General features: G+C 47.1%; 1 protein-coding gene across 1 annotated transcript in view; it reads left to right on the plus strand.

Annotated features, from left to right (window-relative positions):
- Window positions 1–20,629, plus strand: part of GRHL3 (grainyhead like transcription factor 3) — a 31,526-nt gene extending 10,897 nt beyond the window's left edge. Inside the window, exons 4-18 of the mRNA XM_009919160.2 lie at window positions 2,120–2,306; window positions 3,009–3,070; window positions 4,628–4,964; window positions 5,265–5,344; window positions 7,215–7,368; window positions 8,184–8,295; window positions 9,041–9,135; window positions 10,804–10,962; window positions 11,549–11,627; window positions 12,030–12,163; window positions 13,008–13,042; window positions 13,829–13,917; window positions 14,062–14,147; window positions 15,297–15,361; window positions 19,683–20,629. Of these exons, the coding sequence (XP_009917462.2) occupies window positions 2,120–2,306; window positions 3,009–3,070; window positions 4,628–4,964; window positions 5,265–5,344; window positions 7,215–7,368; window positions 8,184–8,295; window positions 9,041–9,135; window positions 10,804–10,962; window positions 11,549–11,627; window positions 12,030–12,163; window positions 13,008–13,042; window positions 13,829–13,917; window positions 14,062–14,147; window positions 15,297–15,361; window positions 19,683–19,797 (1,789 nt within the window). The 3' untranslated portion in view covers window positions 19,798–20,629. The remainder of the gene's footprint in view (window positions 1–2,119; window positions 2,307–3,008; window positions 3,071–4,627; window positions 4,965–5,264; window positions 5,345–7,214; window positions 7,369–8,183; window positions 8,296–9,040; window positions 9,136–10,803; window positions 10,963–11,548; window positions 11,628–12,029; window positions 12,164–13,007; window positions 13,043–13,828; window positions 13,918–14,061; window positions 14,148–15,296; window positions 15,362–19,682) is intronic.
- Window positions 20,630–24,336: the final 3,707 nt, after the last annotated feature.

The following is a 24,336-nucleotide window of genomic DNA, read 5'->3' on the forward strand; positions in this document are numbered from 1 at the left end:
GCTCGCCTTGGAGACAGCAGCGGCACTGACGGGGAGGGAGGGCTGCGTGAGAAATGCTAAAGACAACGAAACTCGCAAAACACCTGGTGAAGTTTCATGCACGGGGTGAAACTGGTGTTAGTGCATCATCCCGACGTGTGAGGGAGAAGAGGAGCAAACTCAGCGTCTCCGTTATACCAGCGTGTGATGGGAGCTTGCGGTGGCCGGAACCGTAACATGGAAGCAGCTCCTCTCTGAACCAACCTGAGCTCAGGCGCCTGCTGCCACGTGAACATAGAAACCAGTGGGAATTGGGTGCCTCGGGCCATTAGCAGAGCTGTTACCAGCTTCTCTCCTGTGCAGCTCGGATGTGGAGGGACTCTGCGTGGAAGCAACATATTCTTTAATAAAAAGTCGACAAGGACAGTAGAGGCAGCCCGTGATGGCCTCATCTGTGCTACTCTGGGAGAGACTGTGTACCATTATAGGGCTGCTACTCTGCTCAGCCAAGAAGAGCTCTTGAGTCTGATCCAGGAGCATCACCAAAACTATCCATCCATGATTTATATGTGTATTGCCTGCTGGAGACGTGGCAATGTAAGAGATTGGTGCGTGTGCAGGAGTGAAGCCATCTTAGTTGGGCTGCCAGGGAGGATGGACCAGCATCCTTCATCCCATCCAAGGTCTACCTCCGCACCCTTCCAGTTTCCAGCCCAGGAGCATCCACTGAGCACCTGGCTTTTCACCCTGTCAGCGTGGGCAGCTCGCACCAAGTGGACTAGCAGTATCTGTCGTGGTTAGCAATAATTTGGAGTTTCAGAGATGCCAGCTTCCTTTCAAGAGGAATTATTGTTCTCCAAATGATTCACTTAAAAGTCTAGCCCAGGACTTATTATAAACACATGGAGAGTAGCTTAATGGAAACAACATATTCCTTATAAAAATGCCTTCAAAACGTAGCATTCATTACCTAAACTCATGTAGATTTTCTTTGCCTTTCCGTAAAAAAAATCAGCAATTGAAAAAGTTCTGCTCTTGGCAACTTTGGAGATTTACAGAAATCTTCTTATAATTTTTTTTAAACTTCTGCTAATAAAACCCAGCCTGCCCTTCCTGGACACTTCCATTTTGATGAAGAAGTAATTTTTGTCCACAAACTTGTTTTTTATGATGAATAGTATGAGCTGTTGTGGTGATGCCATATACATGTGGCTGAAGGACATGACAGGAATACGGCCACTGATTCATCCTCTCCTCTGAGTGGGGTCAGCCTGCAGCACAGAGCACCCAGGGAATGTGCGGAGGTGCTTCTGTGCTGGCTGCTAGTAGGATTTGCTGGAGGAAAAGGAAAGATGACCAATGTTTGGGTAATTAAGTGTCTGACAGTTTATTAACATAAGATGGAGAGACCTAGAGAAAGTGCCAGAAGAGAGGACAGGCAGGGCATTATTTTGGTATGTTGCTTCTCAGCTCACGTAGTCCCATGAGCCTCACCTTTGTCAGGAATTTTTTAGTGGAAGGGAGGGTGTTGTGATCTGCCTGTCTACTTTGCTCTAAGTAAAATCATATACAAATGATTGAAAAAAACTAAGTTAGATTGGAACTAAATTTAAAAATCATGAACTACAGCAAAGAAAAATGATGGGGTTTGGTTTCATCTGGGTAGGTCAAGTTCTCTGAACACTGAATGATAATTTCTATTTGTAGGCTGTACTGGCCTTTAGCTCCAAATTCAAGGAAAAATTTTGCAAAGTTTCCTGATCACATTGCATTCAAATTACTGACCAACATCTCACCTTGACGGTGCATGATCTGGCTGGTGGGTAGTGTGCACTTGCTGAGGAAGGAGCAGTTGCAGATGATGTCATAGTGTTTTCATCCTGTCGCTGGGGCAGGAGGAGGGAAGCAGAGGTACATCTACCTCTCTGCATGGCCCCAACAGAGAGACTCTGGCCTAATTTTGTACATAGCTACAGGCAGAAGAATTTGTAATCCCAAAGACTATGGGAGTTAAGGACCAGGAAAGCATCACTTCTCCATTCCAGCAGTGCCTTTGGGAAGCCCTTCATGTGTTCAGCTGGGTGGAAATTGCTGTGGAAAATTAGTATCCTTCATTCCTTGTTTCCTCTGTCTGGCTCAGTTTTAGATCTGTGCGTCTGATGAAGAATGACACCATGAACTTCCAGAAATTCCCCTATACCAGTGAAGATGAAGCCTGGAAAACCTACCTAGAGAACCCCTTGACCGCAGCCACCAAAGCTATGATGAGGGTGAATGGAGATGATGACAGCGTGGCTGCCCTGAGCCTCCTCTATGACTACTACATGGTACGTTCCCATTGGGGCTGGGTGTCTTGGGGGAGTTTGTCCCAGAGGAGAAGCGTGAAGGTAAAATATGTGCTCGGCCACCTTAGGAGGGTACCCATCTACTGAGCAATCCATGTTGTTTATGCAATGATCTTCATAACGCCTCCAGGCATAGAGTGCCACTCTTATGCCCAGTGCACAGATGGTAAATAGAGGCACAAAACACCATTATACTGTAGAGGGAACCCAGAACAGGGTGGAAACTAAACCCAGGTGTCTTTCAAGCTGGTGGTTTTTTTTACTTGACAGCTTTCATAGAAGAAACAGCAATGCTTTGAGAGACATGGAGCTGGAATAACTGTGGGCCTTGCAGACTCTAGTGTCTTTATTTTTCCAGTGCTGCTGTAGGATGGAGCTTCAAGAAATGTGGATATGATTTAGCCCTAATAGAAGCCAATAGGACTGATGTTCCCATTCACTTGGGTGCTTTTGAAAGTCCTTCCCAGAACAAGATGATGTGGCTTGCCTAAGGTTACCTTGGGAATCCATAGCAGCAGCCCAGCAAGAAAGCCCAGGTCTCCTGTGTCCTCACGCAGTGTTTATTATTCACCCGGTGTTTTATCTATGGGACTTCACTTGCTACATAGACAAGGCTAATTTTGCCTCTGTTTTCCATTAATAAAATCTAACAATAAACAAACTCTTTGTTCTGCCTTGTTCTAGGTCCCAAAGGAGAAGAGGATTCTTCCATCTGGTATGATGGGACGCAATGAACTAGGAAAGAGGTTAGCTTCATTTTTTGCTCTCTATAGCTGTCTAATTCTCCTGCAGCTGCTTGCATGCATGATGGGTCTCTTAGCTTGCATAAAATAGACATCAAAGCACAGTGTTATTACCAACAACAGTGGAGGTTATTAACCCTGAGACATATATTAAAATTCTTTAGGCCAGATCCCAAGCAGGTATAAATTGAGCTACACCCATTTACACAACTGAGGATGTGTCTAGCTGTGTTCAGAGGAGCTGCAGTGATTTGTAGCAGCTGAAGAATTTGTCTTTATTTCCTACTTTGTGACAATTGGAAAGGGGAAAGGGATTAAGCATTGGCAGCAAGAAGGGAATGACCAAGTCCTCTTCCATTCCCTAGGCTGATAAGGGCTTCTGTTCCACTTGCTTCCAGTCTCCCAGGATTCTCTTCCAATGACTCCCATTTGTCCTTTGAGGTTTTCAGATAATTAACCATTAAATTAATGGCTCATTTGCCACTATGAGCTCAGTTCCCCTTCCTGGATGCTGCGTATTTTGGCAACTTTTTCTGGTTGTCTGTTTTTAACTATTTGGCAGAATAAGCCTCTTGAAAGATACTTCTTTCCTTCTTCATAAGTGAGCTGAGTTAAGCTGTCTCCTCTCTGAAAGGCCACTGCATTCTGGACAGTGGTATGTTTTTTATTAACTGTGGAAACTTCAGCATATACCTGAAGGTGAAGCTCTGAAAGCAGAGTGGGTGGGAGCTACACATTCAGCTTTACTTCCCTTGGGGGTAGCTCATGCTGCCAAGAGGTGCACGGGTTACTAAAGTGGGGGTTGGTTTGTTTCCTGAGCATGGTAACAGGGGCAATAAGCCACCTTTTCCCAGCTCAGCTAGGGCTGCAGAGTCAGCAGGGTCACAGAGTCACTGCTGCAGAAGGGACCAGTTCTTGGGATGCTGCACAAGGGGATGGTTTCCATGTGCGAGAGGAGTGTGTTTTTGTACACATCTTTATCACTTGATAGCCCCTATACTTAGTCTTTTCTGCTCTGAAGTCTGGGCCATACACCTCACTTGAATACTGCAGCCCTGTCAATTTTTCACTGATCTCATGTAAAAAAAAAAAAAAAAAAAAAAAAAGACAAGTTTTAAAAAATCAACTTTCAGTGTAAATGAGCCCTGAAAAGACTAAGATGGAAAGACCATGCTGCAGTTATCTTCCATATCATCCCTGCTGCTCTGAGTATTTAATAACCTAAATAAAGAAATAATGGGTGTAGGCCCAGGATCTGCAGCCCCAAACCACGTCTAAACCATATTCTCTGATTCTGTGTGATCATCCCTTATCTGCTGAGCACCTCTGGCTCTTGCTGATTGCACTGAGAGGTGTGTGTGTGGGAGGAGATCACCCACGGGCCTGTCAGATCTCCCATATCAAGCAGGAGATGTACACAACTGACTCAAGGTCACCTGGCAGCTAGACTGTGCAGTTTGCTTCCCAGCAGCACATCAAGGCACTTGCTTCTTGCTGTGACAACTTGCTGGGGCTATCCACGCTCTACCCCGGTTTGAGACAGGACCCTTTCTCCACCAGGCACTGCCACGGAATGGAGTACGACCAAGAGATCGCATCCTTTGATGGCTCAGCCCATCTCATGAAGCTCTTGTCTGAAAATGTTTCCATGACCCAAGAATATTGTGAGCCACAGAAGAAGAACGGCTTAAGTCTTGAAGGCATCCCTACTCCTCACAAGCCAGCCATGCTTCCACCAGGCACTAGCAAACTGGATGCCACCCCAGACAACTACATGGTCCCTCCAGGGGATGTATACGACAACAGCTCATTGAACTCCCTCTTCGAGACCATCCCTGTAGCCCCACCACAGCAGAGGTGGCAGCCAGACAGCACTTTCAAAGAGGATCCCCAGGAGGTCAGAGCTGTTAGTGGGTTGCATGCTGGCAGTGCAGCCCAGGGGGTACTGCATGAGGCTGTCTCTAGTTTGGGGTTTGCTCATGCTGGAGTCAGTGGGAGCTTTGCTTTTGCATTAGAAGCTTGATGCCATTCCCGTTGAATTGTTGGGGTTTTTACATTGATTTTGGAAGTAGGGTAAGGCTTTGAAATGAAGGTCCATGTTTTATCTGTGGCCTCTGTTGTAATGTCTGCAAGAAGGTGGATGGAAAAAGCAATGAAAGATTCTACTTTTGATTGGTTTGTTTCCACTTGTCTACAGTCGCTGCTCTTCAGTGATATCCTCAAACCCCAGCCAGAGCCACCTTGCCCCGAGAGTTATGCTACGGACGGTGTTAAGAGGTAACTGCCAATCCACGGTCTCTGGGTTTCCAGTGCACCTGGCTGTGTCCCATGCCTGGGGAAATACTGCATCCCTTTCCTCACCCCAATGCCAGTCTTGACAATGACCATTGCAAAGTTATAGATCTCATGCTTTTGCAGAGTTGTGTCCCCCCTGGTGTCTTAAGAGCAAGTTGCTGTTCCATGACTTTTTACACACAAAGCAGTGGTGAATTTTAGTGTTTGTAGTATGAAGCAGGGATTAGGGTTTGAAATGTTTTGCTGAAAAGGAGTCAAACACAATCTTAAATTCAAGTAACTAGACACAGTTGTGCCAGTTCATGTTTTTAGCTTGAGAGGTGTGTGGTTCAGACTGTACTCTGTTGGCCAAACTGGCGTAAATCCAGTGCTGACTGCTTCCACTGCTGTGGTCACATCTCATCAGCACCTTGACCTGCACAAGGGGAGATGTGGCACTGAGGTCTTCTACATGTGGCTTTGCTGTGCATTGCAGCCCCTTCCCAGGGAGCACTGCTTGGTTCCCGTGCTACAGATAGATCCAGGTGGCTGCACCATCTTTCCACCAGCTACTTGGAACGGGGTAAATGACAGAGAAAATGAGGATGACAGTTGATGAGGGTGATAAGCAGCCTCCTCCTAATCTAAGGTTTAGGTTCTCACTTTGGGTTGGCAGTGTTAGTCAACCTTGATTTTAGAAGGTGCCACTGCCTCTCATTCCTAAAATATGAGAGAGATTTCTTCCTCCTTTCCACCCCTCTCTCAGGCAGAGCTTTCCTGGTCTAGATACTCCATCAAACCTCCGAGTAGGTAACATTATTCCACCTCCCACTTTTTATTTGCCTCCTGAGTCACCTGACTCTGTGACTCACCTGTCAGACGTGGGGATTTTCATACAGACAGCAGCTCGCGTTTGTGAGCGAGAGGCTTTCTGTTTGCTGTTTATTTATGCACTAAAGTTCTCTGGCTCTCCTGGCTCTAGATAAGAGGAGTTGCCAAGCCTATCTTCAGAGATGGCATCACAGGGGAGGTGGAGCAGGAAAAAGAGATGGGTTGGTGACTAAACAGGAATACGATGATCTTCAACTCCAGGGCACTTGAAGGGTCTCTGTGAAGGCTTGGGTACAGGTGGTGGCTTGCACAGATTCCTCACAGAAGAAAATAGCTTGAGCTATAGCCTCATGGTTTGAGTGCTCATAGGTGCTGGTGAATGCCCAAGAGCAAGGCTTCTTGAAAATCAGGCTCTTCTTTTAAATTTGCTTGTGACACCTTCCTCTGTGTAACACTGCAGATCTTCTTGGTAAAGGCTAAAGTTGCTGCCCACCAGACTGAGAGTTCAACAAGCTGGGCTTCTAAGTCCATTTTTAAGCACCTGGATAAACAAACAGATGTCAGTGTCCTGCAGGTCCTCCTGTTTCTACAGGACCCATTAGGACACAGTCTTCCTGGGTCAGCCATTTATGGGTGTGAATTTGGAGACAGGAATCTGAGTTTAGGATGTTGTAAAAGTCTCATCACAGGTACCTATTTTTGTTTGGTTTGGTTTAGGCTTTTGATTGTGCAATGGTTCTGTAGCCATCCACAGAAAAATACTGGTTACAATAACGTACAGGGCTTTTTTTAAGCCAGAACCAGAGGGTAAAATGAAGATATTGAAGAACTGCTGCTCCCCAGGGTGTTGGGGAGGATCAGTATGTGCTGTGCTGGGAGGTGCTCGATGGTGCAGGGGCGTGTGAGATGGGGAATAAGGCAGACTCCTGTGTGTACAGTGTCTGTAACCTGTAGGGGTAGAGACTTGCATGTCTCTTGTTTTGATTTTGGAGTAAAACAGCAGTGTGTGCTTATTCATCATTCTCTCTTTGTTCCATACAAGTGACTTTGAATACACTCTGGGGTCACCCAAAGCCATTCACATCAAATCTGGGGACTCTCCCATGGCCTACCTCAACAAAGGACAGTTCTACCCCATCACGCTGCGGACAGCTGGAGACAGCAAATGTTTACACTTGTCCTCAAATAAAGTGAAGGTAAGAGACAAGCTGACAATTTTGCTGACACATGCTGTAATCAGACATCCAGCAATTGTACTGGCCTGGGAACAGAGCTGAACATGAAGAGTAATGGCTTTGTGGCTCATGTTGGCTTAAAGCGATGAATGGGACGGATTCACTCATAGCAAGCTAATCCTCTGATGCACAGCAACAGCCTTCATGTTACCTGGCAGTTGAAACCTTTCACAGTAAGGTCAGGGATGCACAAAAGGCCTCCCTAGCTGATGACTGGCTGGGGGCCCTGGTGGGAAGACCTCTGAGCTAGAGAGAAGTTCCCCATCTTGCTCCTGGGATGTGTGGCCAGGCCTCAGAGCCACCCCTGAGACTAAGCTGAGCTTGAATTCCCAGCAAAGAAACCTGGTCCTCCAATCCTGAGCGGTATTTAGGAGCTAGACTTTGGAAATCTCAAGACTTACAGGATTCCTGAAACTGAGAATGTCTAGAAAAAGACTGTTTAGGCTGTCCCAGCCTAATACTTGCTGCGGCACTGCTAACATTGCTCCAACACAGGATCCTCGTGTGCCTTGGAGTCAGTGGAAACTCATGGGCAGTGCAATTAGGGGGCATACAGGGCATCATGGTTTTGCTCCTGGCTCTGTGGCTGCCTGCCTGCATGACCGTGTTCAAGTCCCTTCCCTTGCCTGCCTCAGTGTCCCCAGCTATAAAACACCAACAATGACACTAAGCTGACCTTGGCCAGCGCATGGGTGCATTGGATGGAAAGGGCAATGAGGGCACCAAGCATTAGCCTGCTGTGTACACTGATACGTGATATCCTCACTGTGTTACAGAGTGTTGTGATGATTGTTTTTGACAATGAAAAGATCCCGACGGAACAGCTCAAGTTCTGGAAGCACTGGCATTCCCGCCAGCCCACGGCCAAGCAAAGGGTCATTGACGTCGGTATGAGCAGGGCTGCCTGATTGTGATGGCTGGGTGGGGTTGATAACTTCTGGCATCATTTTACTGCATTTCCAATACACAAGAACACAGCTGAAGCTCCAGAATCTGGCCTGGGGGAAAGCAGGGAGGAGCAGGCTGATCTGCTGGCTTCAGATCCTTTCTGGCTGAGGAGCTCTTGTGGGTTTAATATGGTGTTTGCCAAGTGTAGGGACATGTGCTAGGAGACCAAGATACATCAAAGAAGAGCCTCAGTCAGAGAGACAGAAACTGCTAAACAATTTTGGCTCTTACGGGTGTGACCCATGGCCTCTTGGAGTCTAGGAATCTGAGCTACAAAAGTCTTTGGTACTGCTTGTCCTTCTCCACTGCCACCACACAGGCTTTACAGTGTGTTATGCTTGGCCAGACAAAGGTTTTGTCCGTCCAACTGAGCACCTCACTTAGCACCTTGCAGCTTAGAGCGAGACACGCAGTTGTTTGAATTTTGAAGCAATCTACGTTGATTTTGCATAGCATCGCTACTCAAATAGCAGTCACCAGCCAAAACCTTTGAGTCATTTCTGGCCTATCCCTTACATATGCACACTAAGATTTATCCAGTGGTATCAAGGATGGCCTCTATTATATTAAAAGGCTTCCTTTAGCCTTGGAGTCAGCGAGAGGCAGGCTTTTGGGGAGCGGAAAGCGTAAGGAATGTAACCAGATTTGCAGCAAGAGTATAAACTGCTTCTCCATTGCATTTCAGCTGACTGTAAAGAAAACTTCAACACAGTGCAGAACATCGAGGAGTTAGCCTACAATGCGCTGTCCTTTGTGTGGAACATCCACGAAGAAGCAAAGGTACAAACTGCTTGTGGAAGGGATGTGGGAAGTCTTGGTCCACAGCAAAACTGTAGCCTCCTTTCTGATGGCACAGGCACGCTCCCCCCACTTCTCAGCTGAAAGACAGAGAGAGTTTCAAATCTAAACAATGCCATTCCAGTGGCCCCAGGTAGTGTTTGTCTGCCAGGATGGTGGGGAAAGACACCATGTTTCTCTGTGTGTTTAAGCATTGCCATTAGCTAATAAACACTCTGGATACACCTGAGACTGGCTCAGAGATGTTTTTTTAGTGCTGATGGATAACTCTGAAGAAAGCCTTTCTGTAGCAGGCAGCCTAGATCAGGGCTCTACTCCCATGTAGGTGAAGCCTATTTAAATAAACCACAGCTTAGGGAACAAAGACCCTCCTTTCAAGGCAGCATTTTGATGCAGAGATGACTGACCACCCTTCCATGGCTTGTGTGATGTGGAAGGGAGCCAGGCAGGTCACAAGATTGCTTTTGACCTTAAAATCTGTAAAGCTTATATCAATATCTTTCCAGCTCTGCTGTCTCTTCTGCATCTCTTCAGAGTCTCTTGTTAACACTTTGTATCTAGTGTGGATGGGAAGGAGCATACAAAAAAAGATGAAGTAACTAAGAAGAAAAGAAAAGCATAAATACCCCATCTCTCTGGAGCTGGTAGCTTGGGAAAACTCTGGTTTGCTTTGGGATCTCAATAAGCCCTTCTTTTAGCCCAAAGGTGACCTTGGTCTTTTACAACCCAAGAGGTTAACAAATGTCTTCAAGGCAAAGTTGTCAGAAATGGAAATATGTCAGGTATGTGGCAAGCCCTTGGGGGCACCTCAGCAAAACTGGATTTAACTCTTAGCAGAAACTCTGTACATGCACAGGCCTGCGGCAGGTAAAGGTGAGACTTCAGAGGGCTGGGAGCCGCGACAGGAGGGGTCAGGTATTTGGGTTGTCTGTAGCACCTGTTACTTCTCTTCTTCCAATTAAACTTCACACCACAGTTAAGTGGTTTTCTTTTCTATATATAGGTACTGACTAGATCTGACATTAGGTTTCAGGGCTGAAATCCTCAGCCAGAGCCCTGATGAGGGAGCTGTGGGAGCTTCACCAGCTGCAAATCTGTCCCCAGAGTCCAGGGGAAATTTCAAGGTCACGCAAATGAGTTGGTAATTTGGAGATACAATGTGGATTATGTCTCTGCTCAGCTTTTCTTCAAAAGTTTCCACTGGAGGTAACTCCATCCTAGTGATAAAGGAGACCAGTGTGTGATGAATATTTATTTAACTAGCAGCAATGATTTGTAATTCTTGAAGCTGTAGTCTAGTCCTCCTCCCTTCCTCCAGGGCGTTGCTGTCTGAAAGAGCAGAAATATCAGCAAGAACATCCTTAGCCAGACTTTGCATCTGGTCTGACACTTGCCTGGGCTGATGGGATTGGATAGCCTAAGTGTTAATAAAGAGATGGAGAGCTGCAATAGGTGTAGGGGGAGACTGTGGCTAGGAAGGACTGGTGGTTGCGCTCAGGTGGGAAACCAACAGCTCACATGCTTGGCTGACGCTGGGAAGGTTGGAAGGATGTCTGAGCAGCTCCTTTTGTTCCTACCCACTGCTCTCACTGCTGTTTGAGAATGTTTTCAGCACCAACAAACTGTATCAATCTCTGTTCCTATTTGCAGGTATTTATTGGGGTGAATTGCCTGAGCACTGACTTCTCCTCTCAGAAAGGAGTGAAAGGTGTCCCGCTGAACCTCCAGATAGACACTTATGACTACGGCAATGGAACTAGCCAGCTGGTGCACCGCGCCGTCTGCCAGATCAAGATATTCTGCGATAAGGTAGAACATTGCTTTTCCACCAAGTTGTCCAAGAGGAATTTTAAACTGGTGGCCAGTGACTCCAGGAGAATAAACATAAAGATTGTGAGAGTTTAGAACAGCCTAGAGGTCAGGCCTGAGGAACAGAGATGGTTAGCCCCCTCAGCTGAGTGAAACAGGACAGCCAGGATGTGCCTGCACTGCTGAGGCCTTTGTAGAACAGAGTCCTTAGAAAGTTTTTTCCGTATCAGACCCACATGGGATTGTGCCTCGTAATAAACTCTCTAATTTTGACAAGTTTTTAAGTAGCAGAAGAAATAAGAATCTCCTTAGAGGCAGGACACCCTTGGATATCTTCCCATGGAAAAATTTCTCACAGCTATTTTATTCTGCTTTTTTCATTTTTTAAAAGAAAATTTTGTTTTCATTTTTTAATTTATAAGTATCAGAAACTTCTGGAGGCCCATAGAAGGTCTCTGAGATGAGCATTTTTTAATAAAGGCTGCCTTTGTTTTAACATGCTTACCTTCCAGAGATGGCCAGTAAACCATCTCTTGCCAATGTTAGAACTGTCAATGTCCTAATTTTTGGCTTATCATCCCCACAGGGAGCAGAGAGGAAAATGCGGGATGATGAAAGGAAACAGTTCAGAAGGAAAGGAAAATGCCTGGACTCCAATAACAATGGTCAGTGCTAGTGTTTGTTACCCGATCCAAAGTGTGTTGAAATCCATGTAGGCTTGTCCGTTAACTTCCACAAGATCTGGCCCTGGGTACTTCCAAACCTGATGAAATCAGCACCATTCAGAAATAGCTTGTCAGTCAGGTCCTTGCCTGGCCTCCTACCAAGACTCTCAACGCCCTTTATTAATACTAAGCAAACTTTCTGAATTGTCTCGGGGTCTTGGCAGGAAGCCTTCCCTAGGGGAGACAGCACTGGGCAAGCCCTGAAGACCTGGTTCTGCAGGGTCCTGTCCTTTTTCTAATATTTCTGTTGGGAGACCTTGGGCAGGCGCTTTTCCCTCTCTGCATGTAGTTGCCTCTTAAACTGCCATCTGAACTGAGATGAACTGGACTTTCCATCTGTAGGTCTGAAAGGCTGTTTGCTCTCTGGCTTCAGAGGGAATGAAATCACGTTCCTGAGGCCAGAGACTGACCTCGAAACCCAGCCAGTCCTGTTTATCCCCAACGTCCATTTTTCAAACCTGCAGAGGTGTGGCACGGTAAGTCCCTTCAAAAAACAACCAACCTGTTGCCCTTGTCTGTCACCCCCATCATTTCCAAACTGATCAGTCCCCCAGACATCACTTGTGTTATGTAAAAAAACAAAACCAAACCACAATTCTTCTGTGGAAATGTGGTGAACTTGAAGACGTAGCTGTCAGGAGTGGCCTAGATAGTCATGCAACAGTGATGGGCAAGATAACCTTTCCAGGTTCCTTCCAGCCAGATATTCCTGTGGTTTACATGTATCATCTGCAGCTTCCACAGAGGACTGGAGTGGTAGGAAAAATATCAGTAGAAAGGGGACTATAGAAAAATGCAACCATATCAGTCCCTCTGTGTGTGGGACATCTCTCACTTGTCCTCTGCCCTTCCTAATCCCCTTGAGCCTGAGGAAACCTAGACCCAGCCTCCTTCAGAGGTCATCAGTATTCCCTCAAGAAACAACTGTCTCAGGTTGTCAAAAAGGGGGAAAAAGCCATCTGTGACAATACTGTAGCATCCTATTGCAGTGGCTGCTGTACTGATGTCTCAGCATCAAAACCAGGGACTAGAAGAATCTGGTTTACAACCAAAGAACTCACTGAGAAATTTGGTCCCTGATCCCAAGCAAGTTATGAGATTTGACCTGCTTTTGGGTCTAGCTAGAGGAGGAGAATCTAGATAGGTTCTTTATATCAGGTTTCATTTAATCTAAGAAACACATACAGATGTTTGGGTTTAATTGCATAGGAAAAATGATGGACTGGGAGGAGGGAAATCATGTTTCCTCCCCGCCCAGCTTCACTGACACACCATGATACTGTGCAAACTAAAAGACCAATGTTTCCTTTCCATTTCAAGGTGATCCCTCCTGCTGTTCCCAACTCTGCAAACAGGTAAGGATGCAGCAGTTTGTATTTTCCATCCATCAGCTGCTCTATTTCTTTGGGTTTGTCACTGTTGTTTGATATCCACAGGCAGTATGTATCTACAGGTGCAAAATAACACAGCACAGTGTCTCCTTGATGCCCTTGAGTGTCAAAATATGTGCTAAAATTTGGCCTAGAGTGGACTCAAGAGATGCAGAAACGCAGATGCATTTATTTCCTTATCAGTGAGCCACTCCAACATGAGTCAGGTCCGTGACTGTCTTGCTGTTCTTATTGAGACAATGTTAGAAAGGGGGTTAAAAATAGATCACAGAACTATCAGGGAAGGGTTCAAGTAACTGGAGGCAGATACTGCTGTAAAATAAACTGGAATGAAGTAGAAATCATTCAAGTAACTGGAGGCAGATACTGCTGTAAAATGAACTGGAATGAAGTAGAAATCATACTTGTAGTGTGTCTAGAGTGGAGAGAACCAGGTATTTATCCTAGCCTTGATCTACTGTCTAGTGATATCAATAAAGAAACAATGACACAAAGGTGCAAAAGGCTTTTTTTTTTTTTTTATGATGTGATACCAAAACCACTGCCTGCACTTACTGATGTCCCTGTATGTGTTAGGCAGGGTGTTGCAGCTCTGGTAGACACTCTGCTGCTGTAATTACAGAACCGATATTTAATTGCTAGATGTTTGTTGGAGTAATTGGTTGTTCAAGCAAAAGTTCAATTGCTGGAATTGTTTTGTTCACTGCTATTGTTCTGTCCTCTTGAGAGTATTGTATTCCTTTTGCTTAGGCTGCCCTTAAAACGGAGTGGTGCCTCATTCACAGATGAGTTTGACCCGATATCTCCAAAGCAAACCAAGGAAGAAGATCCTCAGAGAGGTAATCCTTGGGATGAGAACTCTTCTTCAATGTAGTGTCTCATTTGATTCGAGTAACCTTGGATCTTGAATTACAGGAGGCCATATCACTCTGAGAACATGCTGTAAGGAGCCCTGATTCAGTGCTGTGCTTTATCTCTTTCAGTCTTGTTGTATGTGCGGAGGGAGTCAGAGGAAGTGTTTGATGCTCTCATGTTGAAGACACCAGATCTTCAGGGCCTCAGAACAGCTGTAAGTGTTATCAAAACACTGTGGCACATGAACAAACTGCAGATAAAGGGCAATGGTACTTGGTATATAGGAAGCTGGATATAAGACTGCTTATATCGCATGTCTGCTTTCTCTTGAGAATGGAAATGGAAATTGTGAGTAGCAGGTGAATTCTGCGCACAGCTCCTGGCATGGGCTGTGTGTTGTGCTGCAGCGGGGAAGAACATACCTTATGGCAAGATGTTTTGTTCAGATCATAATATAAGTCTCCTCTTGTGACAACACATTCATATTTTCCATTGTAAAACACCCTTTCCATTCTCAAGGCTGTAGATGTGCAATCTGAAGCAAATTCTGGCCTCATGCTGGAATTCCCTGTGTTGTGTTTGAGGAGCACACAGGCATATTTCTGTGATGATTATCAGCAGCATCTCTGATAACCCACCTCTCTTTGGAGATTGCTGGGAAGGAAACAAACAATAAATCTCCCAGATTTGGGGTAGCTTTATGGCTGCACTTTAAGCTCTGTTGGTTTTACAAACTTTTAAAAATAGAGAGTTTGAAAAATATCAGCACAGAGGATTCTTTGCCATCTTCTCCCTCCCCCATCCCTCACCACAAAGAGTCAAAAACCTCTATAGAAAATGCTTGTGAAAAAGTTACAAAACTCCTGTCATCCTAAGACAGTAACTGTACTTGCCTAGGAGAGGTCTGCAGGAAAGCTTTGCAGATCAGCTAAAACCTAAGCAAAAGCTGCAGTCAGATGCATCCACAGCAGACAGAAACACTTTCTGTAGTTTCTGTCACCTTTGGATGCATCAGCAAAGGAAAAGCTCAGCACGCTCTGTGCCCAGCAGGTTGGAGCATCAAGCCCCAAACAGGCCAGGGAATGAGAGAAAGAAAATTAAGATTATTCCCCAAGGTTTCTGGCCTGGCAGTAGCCATCAGAAAGAGAACCAAGGCCAAGCTGCAGCCTGCCCATCTGCCCACTGCAGGACACAGACACGTTCAAGTTGTCCTGTTCAGATCATTGCTTCGGCCCTTTTTTCTTGAGTAAAAGGGAGGGGGAATCCTTTGCTGCTGAATACCCCTGGCTTAGTGTTATCTTTGATTTTTATCATAGGAATTTCATTTTACAAGTACAAAGAATTGCCATGTTTTCTCTCACAGATTTCAGAAAAATATGGGCTTCCTGAAGAAAGCATTTATAAAGTCTACAAAAAATGCAAAAGAGGGTAAGCTAATCTCTCATCTGCTTTTATGCCATGTCTCTAAAACCCCACTCTCTTTGGTACCCTGCCATAGGCTGAAATAGCATTTTAACAAGATAATAAAAAGTAAAGCCATGTGAGGTCTGTGCTATTTGGAGCATATAAAACTCAGATCTTTCTGGGCTTTAAAGATTTGGGATAATGCTTGTTTGTATTGTATTTGTTTGGAGTGTAAAGTCTCCCAAGGAAAGGAAGTTGGATGAAGGAGGAATTGTTTGGGTAGTTTAATGGGTGATCCTTTGTGTCTCAGTCTAAAAGCCTGAGGTTATGGAGAACTTATCTTACTGCCATCAGACAGGTATGAATGTTTGCTTCTCCAAACCAAGTGCCTAAATGTCCCGGGCTCAGAAAGAGACAGTACGGGCTAAATAAGAGCATGGGGAGCCCCGGTGGAGAAGAGGAGAGATCTGAAAGGGAAGTGTCTGTTCCCAGCCTTGCCTTCCTATCCCCAGACAGGGAGGTCAATAGGAAACTTCACACTCACTTTGGGAGGTGATGGATCAGACCCTTGTGGGGACTGGTGGCTCTTGTGCAGCCCCAGTACAGACACTTGAGACACTTGTCAGGCATAGCTCGACAGGAGATGATAGGTGAGGTTTGCAGTAAATCTGAAATGGCTTCTCAAGTGGTTTCAACGTCTTGTTTATTAGTGACCGATCCATGTGGATCTCCTCCATGGTTGAGAGGGAACGGTGCTAGTTTGCATGAGCTGAGGACCAGCTGCTGAGTCTTCCATGGAGGGCAATGGTCTTGATGAGGAGCCAAGCGCTACTTTCAGAAATGTCTTCTGGACTAAGTACTCCCTCTGGCTTGACCCCATCTCTGGCAGCAAGTTCTCCCTTCAGCTGATGGAAAGGGAACAACTCATAAACTCCCAAGCTTATTTTCATAAAGCTAAATCCAGAGCCCTTCTTGCAGAGCGAGCGAGATATAATCAGGCTTTGCAAGCAGCAGTGACTGCCTGGGAGATGAACTCATTGTTGTTGCTGGCCCTGGTCCAGAGTTTGAGCATGGGGAGAGACAGGCGGAAAAGCAAGGCTGATGACAGGTCCTGCATTATGCAGCCCTGCTGTTCTCACTAGCATGGCTCCCCAAAGAGGTCCTCTGCGTAGCAAAACAAGGGGACAGAGTTCTTGGGAGCTGAGGGTTAGTCCAAAGCTCTGCTTCTGCATTTTCTTTCTGGTGACTTTGAGCTCCTTGGATGGGATCTTCCAACTCATTTGGTGTCACTATAACTTGATCCCCATGGGACTTAGCCTGTTTGCTTCAAGGGGAGCAGAGCTAAAGTGAGGCTTGGAGCCAGCTGAAAGGTGGGAGGAGGAGAGGCAGTGGTTTCTCCTCCGTGCTGTGATGTGGTGTCACTGAACTGGGAAGCTGTTACAATCCCCTCACCTCTAAATCCGCAATTGAGCAACCTTTCCCCCTTTAGGAGGGTTTTTAGATAGGATCCTAATTTTAAGATGATGGATGGGCCTGAACTCGGGACCCTCAGTGCTGTCAGATGCTGCTCATCCACTAGCCCCAGAAATGGAAATTTTCTCCCCGAAGAAAAAGAGCAACACTGGCGGCCTCAAGAGAGGGATACACCTTCGGTCAGAGTGCCTCAAGTCTGATCTCAAAGAACAACTGTGAAGGACAGGGGTGGTCAGTTTATTATTACGGCTTCAGGACTGAGCCAAAACTCAGGTGTGTCAGCTGTGGTGGTGGCTTGTGATGTGGCCATCACAGGTCATCAGACTGTCATCAGACAACAACTCCTCTCGGGTAACTCCAGCTTGGGCTGGCGTTTTCTGAACCAGCTGACTGTGAGCATCTGTGTGGCAAGAGAGATCCCAGTGCTGATGAGTTTGCAGGTGGACCAGGAAATGGCACTGCTTCAGGGGAGAGGCCACCTATACTTTGTTTTGCTTTGGTTTTGTTCATTACTTGATCTGATAAGTAGTGAATGTTGTTTAATAATGATTGGGAGGGAAAACAGGCAGATGTCCTTTCCACCTCTTCCCCAAAATGGAGGAGCAAAGAGGTATCTAACAAAAAGAAAAGGCAACACCTGAAAATTAGATTAAAAAACCAAAATTGACACCTAGTTTAATGAAAGCACAACATGACTGATGCTATAGGTTATTGCTGAAGCGTGGGGGACATACAAGATTTTCTCCAGTCTACTAGATGGCAGCGTCAGACACTCTTTCTTGCTCCCCCAGATTTAATTTTCCTTTGAATAATTTTATCCTATTGCTCCACCCTAAACAATCCTCTCTTGGTAATTACAGCTTGAGGGTCAGATCTTCATCTGGTGTAAACTAGTGAAGCTCAGTGGTACTACCTGGATTTACAGCAGGTGAGGACCTACTATCACCCATGGGCCACCTTAGTGTGATGAGCTCATTCAGATGAACTTAGTCTCAGGGTGACTCAAGAGCAGTAAAAAGTAATTTTGTATCTTGGTGAGGTTTAGTCTAGGAAAACAATATAGGGCTCAGATTCCTAATCAACACTCCCTTGAATCTTTTGTGGTTGAGAAATCAGATGGAAGCATGGTAGCAAGAGGCACAGGTGACTTCTCTGGCTTCCAGCACTGAGAGAGCCAGAGATCATTGGAGCAGCTCTGTTGCAAGGCTTTTTGTGACAACCCACCCTTGGGCATCCACACTGTCTCTCTGGGGGCATGGGTCGGAGGCCAGACTCCCCGGGATCAGGGTTGTGGGGGCCTGGGCCCCTTGCCCCCAGGTGTCTGGTGCCAGGAGGTGAGATGCAGCTGTGATGGTTATGATTCACAGGGAAGACCCCTGGACGGTGTCAGACCCCATGTCTCAGGCTCCCCCTGAGCTGGGTGGGATGCCCTTCTCCGACTGTGCCGTGACAGAATTAATAGCCTGTTGGTAAAGTGTTTTGTGCTCTGCCAAAAGGCAGCGCAGTGTCGGGCCACGGGGTCAAAGCTGACACCAGAACAGACTGGACGCGAGGACAGAGCTCCCACCTTCACCTCTGAAATTTGGGCACGCTGGGCCAAGACTCTGATGAGCCTGCCTGTACGTGCTGTGATCAAACGGGTAGGAGCCAGTCACTGCAACCCAGTGTGGCTGCACTGACCTCCGAGGCATTCCCCGGAGGGACACCAGGGCCCCATGTTGGTGCTTGTTAAACTGTTAGATTTGTTAGACTCTCAGCCTTTTCTTTTTCTTGTTTTTAATCTTGGCTTGTGGAGCATTGCACAATTAATGCTATTGCCCCATTAATGACCCCAGCAGGAACCTGGAGGGGATGTGCTTTCTGCAGAGAAAGATAATTTGTTCTCTTTGTTTCCTCCAAACAGTTACAAATTTCACATCTGATTTATGGGAACACAGTGGGGTGATGCAAAGCCGCCCCGTTACTTCCATTACAATAATGAGGGGCTCTTACCTGGCACAGAACTGCAGCCTCAGGTTTAAATCAGCTGTTGAAACGTTTCCTTCTCCCTGTGTCTCCATGTAATTGATTCCAGGTCAGAGAAGCTGTGTGATCTGCAGCAGGGTTGGAGGTGTGCCCTTCAGCAAGGGCAGGAATTTGCCACTGGCTGGCCCAGCTGGCTGCGTACGCTCAGCCTGCCTGTGTGTGTTCCTCGCAGAAAGGGCTCCCAGGCAATGCTCAGGGCACGTCTGCATGGGAGGTTGTTCTGGATAGCAGAAAGGCGTCCTATTCCAAACCACTTCCATCTACTCCCACAGCAGTCTCAGCTTGTTCAGAATAATGCACCCCTAAAAGCACCCAGGCGAGAAGCGAGGAGTGAGCAATTCTGTTCTAAATTCACACCCTGCCATCATCCAGATTAATTTGCCTGTGTAGCAAACGCTGGGCCTAGGCATGTCGAGGGTAGAATTGCGAAAAGCTCTGCAGGATGTTCCTTTGTGTTGTATCGTGGCTTTAATTAATTAATCATGGCTGAGCCCCTCAAATTGGGTAAGGTGGACGCTGCAGTGCCTTCTCGTGCCTGCTTAGGGCTATGACTCCTGGCGCAGCCTGGCAGCAGCCAACCCGCCCAGCTGGCAGGCAGCGAGGAGCGCAGCTGCGGTAACATTATGCTGATCAATAACAGGGCAGTAAAGGCAATTTTTAATGGGAATTTTGTGCGGAGACATTTTGGAGAGGGCCACCCCCATGCCATGAGGCTTTGTCAGTGATGTTATTCCCAGTTCTGACTGGGAATCCTGAGTGTGCAGTAATGTCCAGCCCTCCCAACTAAGCTGCTCTGCAAACCTTTCAATGTGCCGCATCTGACCCAGCCGTTCTCCCTCTCCTGTAGGATCCTGGTGAACATGGACAACAACATCATCCAGCACTACAGCAACCACATGGCCTTTCTCCTGGACATGGTGGAGGCAGAGGACAAGTTCCAGATCATCCTCAAGGAGCTATAAAGAGCCGCAGGCAGCACTTAATGGGACTACTTCTCTCAAAGCTGGCAAGTTTGACCCAACAGAACTCAGCCTAGTGCCTCGACTCGTTGCCTTTACTTGAATACACTGCCTCTGGGGAGGGCCTCGGCCTCACAGTGCCGGGCCGGAGACTGCTTGGAAGATCTGTTACCGATGTGAACATGGAACTTCTCTCTGTTGAGTTTATTATTATTATTTTTTATTTTATTTTATTTTATTCCCTTCTGGCGATGGGCCTGACCTCCTGTTTCACCGCTGGGAACGCGCAGCTACACTAACATGGCTGTCAGAGCCTGGGCAGAGGCAGGGGACTGCCTCTGCTCGCTGTTTGCCTTGGCCCGTGACTGATCCAACCCTAGGCTTTGGCTTCCTCCCAAACCATCAGTCATGCACAACCTTCAAACCATTTCCAGCAGGGCTGAGCCCAGCTCTGAGCTTCTCTCTCTCCACAGAGACTTTCACAGATGCATTTAAAACTCACTGTTGAACGGACACTGCCTGCTCCCATGCCCCACACCCTGCCATATCTGAGTGTAAATACCACGAAGGCCTCCATAGCCCTTGTTTATACATTTCTGATGTATTGTTCCTTTTATATTTTATATATGTATAAATATGCATCGTTTTATATTTGACTCAGTACGGTGACACAGAGCATTTCAAACACAGGCTGCTTCACATTTCTCCGTGAACTCCTTTTGTAACTGTGTTGTTGGTTTTGTTGTTTTAGATACTCCGTAGTAATAAAGGTTCAAAGACGGAAAGTGAACTGTTTTCACCCAGCTCTGGAGGTTGGAGTTGGGAAGGGCTGGGCAGGAGCCAGGGCAGGGAGGTGACCTCAGAGGCACAGAAAGGACGCAAGGTTGGTTTTGCACCGCACGCTGTTTAACAGCGTGAGGAGTTTGTCCGTCTGAACTGTCTCTCCATGAAGGCGTGAGAGACGGCAAGCGCTGCCGAGCTGCTCACGTCTGCAGCTCCTGTTTCCACCTGTGCACGCAGATCAGCACCCAGACTCCTCCTAAACCCTCCCCTCCTGCACGTTGGGCTCTCCCTCCCGGTTCTGTGCCGGCTGCTGCAGACGTGCCGTCACGGCGCTGCGGGCGGGTGGTTACTGAGCAGTTCTGGGCACATCCCTTTGATGGAGGGATTACGTTACATGGATTTGGTGAAATTTTCAGCAAGTGAAAAAGAAATGCCCTGTTTTACTTCTGCTCATAGGAGGAGCAGCTCTGCCTCTATCTTTTTGGTGAGACGGTGTTACCAGATGGCCAGCTATGTACCTCCTTCCACTGCTGCACTGGCTGTTTAAACTCCTCACACCTGCTATCTCTCAACCACCAATCCTTCACCCCTGCGCTAAAATTATCTGCAGCTGCTTCCCATTTAGGTAAAAAAATACCAAGGGGAGCACTCTATTTTCAAATTAATCCTCTGATCAGTGAAAACTGGGGACTTTCCTCCTCCCTCCCCTTCATCCTCTGCTTTTCCTGGCCATGTCGAGGGGAGATGCACCTGAGTCCCATGACTGGGGAGGAGAGAGCAGCTCTACTCCCACTGGGAAAGGGGTTTTGAAATGTTGAAACACATCAGGCTGGGGGATTTTGGATTACTTAAGTGTTATCGTGATGAGGAGAGCCTCTAAGATGAGGCTTGGATAAGTTTGAAGGTTTATCAACCCTTGAAGATCTCTCCCAGCTCTCTGCACTCCTTCATATCATAAACTCCTTCTTCAGCAGGATTTCTCTGATTCAGTGTTAGTTCTGCAAGGCTGTGCCTACGGTCTCACTATAGCAGAATTTCAGCTCCAGTTAAGAACAGGCATACAGGAATCCCCCAACGCTTAGCATTGATGGCTGTGAAACCTACAGATCCCCTTGTCGCCCTGATGCATCAGGCGGGTGCAGGGGCTGTGCTCTTCTCAGGGAGAGCTCTGCAGCAGGACTCCAGGCACAGGGCACCCGGCCAGCACTGGGCTGCCCCTGGGGAGGGTGAACCGATCCTGCCTGACCACGTGGACAAGCGCTAACTGCTAAGGTAAGAACAGAGATTTCCCGCTGCCTGTGGCAGATGAACCCAGCCCCCTTAGAGACAAGGGGGTTCAGGGGAAGCACCGTGTCCTCCACACCATTGGAGAGGCCTGAACACAAGGAATCGGTACAAGCAGCAGATGGACGGAGCTGGGAGTACCCCGATGTCTCGCTCTAGGTTTCTGCACCGTGCTAGTGCTCTCCCCAGGGAGCTGCCATTGCCCTGGCAGAGGCTGGGGTTTGTGGGGAAACCCCTGGTAGCGAAGGTGGCTCGCTCTGCCGTGTGGGACAGATTTGGGAGGGCTGCAGGCAACTGTGGGGATTTTTGTGCGTGCAGTGTTATGGGCTTTTGGAAACCTCTTATCCCTCAATTAGTTGCTCTAAAAGTCTGATCTTGGGGCTAACTTCCTACCAGTGTAAACACAGCGCTACCTGACTGATTCTCTTCTCAGTTACGCAAGTCTAACTCCATTGACTCTAGTAACATTAGTCCTAATTTACAACAGCAAAAATCATCTCACATTGTAACTTTAGGTTCCCAGCAGAACAATGATGGATTTTGCTGGATTTTACGGTGGTCCATTTCACACTGGCTACGAACCCATCCTAAGTTTTGCAAGGTTTTCCAAGTTTTGCCCTGGCTGGAGCTATGCGTGTCTACACCCCCCCCTGCTTTCTGTTCATGGGCTAGAGACAGAGAACCAGGTGCTGCTTCTTGTGCAGGTTCTGGGTAATCTTGACTTTGTCAGGTTTTAAATCATGGTAACTCCACTGTGTGCAGGGAAATGCCGGTTGATTCACGCCAGTGTAAGAGCAGACACAGTCACCGCCCCCTGCCACCCCTGCCGAGGGTGGGTGTTTTGCTGACTGGCTCAGTATCGTTCATCCCTTCCAGCAAAGGCGAGTTGCTGTAGAGGTTGCGTAAAGCAGAGCTCCCAAATATGTGAAAGCATTCTTGACTCTTTGCCCGGAGCCCACCAGTTCCTTTTGAAGATTAAGATACGAGTGATGAAGGCGATTCACCTCTGAGCCAACAAAGGTCGTGTGAAAGTATGAACCCACTTGTGTTTTGCAAAGGGCTCGCGCTGACAAATGAGAGCAGCTTCCTCTGGAGCAGTGTCTGCTCTGGACAGTCGGGAGCTGGTTTGTGCCGACTCGAGTCAGAAACGCTCAAGTCAACTGGCTCGTCAAACGTACCTGGTGGGCGTGCGGCGGAGGGTGTCTGGGCACACGCACACCATGGAGGTTTGATGCGTGTTCCGCGCAGGCATCGTGCTTCAGCTGCGCCAAGGCCTGACGCTGCGTGGCAAACCCAAGCGTCCGTCCTCTGGGCGAGCAAGTGGCAGAGGTGCAGGATTTGCCCGCGCTGCCCTTATCCCGTATTTCAACCCTGATAAGAAAGGATTCCCCCCCCAGGTTAACAACTCCTGTGGGCATGGTCAGTCTCCAGCATCTGTTTTCTCTTTGGTTTATCAGATGAAAACACTAAGAGGAGTTTTTTGCAGTGCCCATCAATTGTAGTAATTATTCAACATCTACAAAACTGGAAGCTGTCAAATCAACTTTAGCTAATGATCATTTTCCAATATACAGTACCAAGTACCGCTAATTAGCTGCTGAGCTATCAGTGAGCCAACCACAGCAGGCTGAGGACAGGACTGCTTACTGTGAGTTAGTGTGTGCTTTGCAGAGTTTGATGGAAGTCATGTTTGAGGGACCCTGCTGTGGTGTCCGGGTTCTGCTGCTCACAGCGCCGGGAGCCACTTTCTACCGTAGCTGTAGATGAAGGAATACTTCCCGAGTGCTCTGGGCAAATAAGCGCCTGCAATGACAGAGCTGCATAAAAAAAAGAGAGACATAGCAGCATGTGAGCTGAGTTGTGCAAGAGCTCTGGTATCCCCAGTGCTGGGCGGAGGGCTCTGCTCTTCACTTCCACAAATAACACCCAGTTTCTATGTCTTTATTCATGCTTATTCATTCCTTGCATCATCAACCAAGCAGCTGAGGATCTTGGTGTGTGGTGTGGTTCTCTGTCGCTATAAAGGGAAAAACAGCATCCTGTGTTTTGTTAGGACACCCACACGTTGTGTTTGGAGATGCCCTGGTGCTGTGTTGGGTATCGGAGAGGATCAACGACAGGAAAATGAAACTCTGTCTGCATCTGTTTCGCAGTATGGAAAGCTTTAATGAAGTCAGTGAGGGTCCCCTCACTGCTTTCTCACTTAAGTCCTTGGTAGTTCCTTGGATTGTAGAACTAAATTTGTGATCAGTGAGGTGGGTACTAAAACCCTCAGCCTGTGTGAATGTCCTGGTATCTTCACCTGGAAGGTGTCTTTGGCCATAGCATTAGAGTTTAGCGCTAACGTTTGGTTTGCATAGACGTCGGTTTAGCTTTAGTATGTCGAGGGTTGTCTTGAATGTACATTTGACTGTGACTCGTGGGCAAGGGATTAGCCAGAGTTCCTGGAAACGCTGAGCCCCTGCCTCCAAACAG

Source organism: Haliaeetus albicilla, chromosome 16 (assembly GCF_947461875.1).
Source record: "Haliaeetus albicilla chromosome 16, bHalAlb1.1, whole genome shotgun sequence".
In the NCBI taxonomy this organism is placed as follows: Eukaryota; Metazoa; Chordata; class Aves; order Accipitriformes; family Accipitridae; genus Haliaeetus; species Haliaeetus albicilla.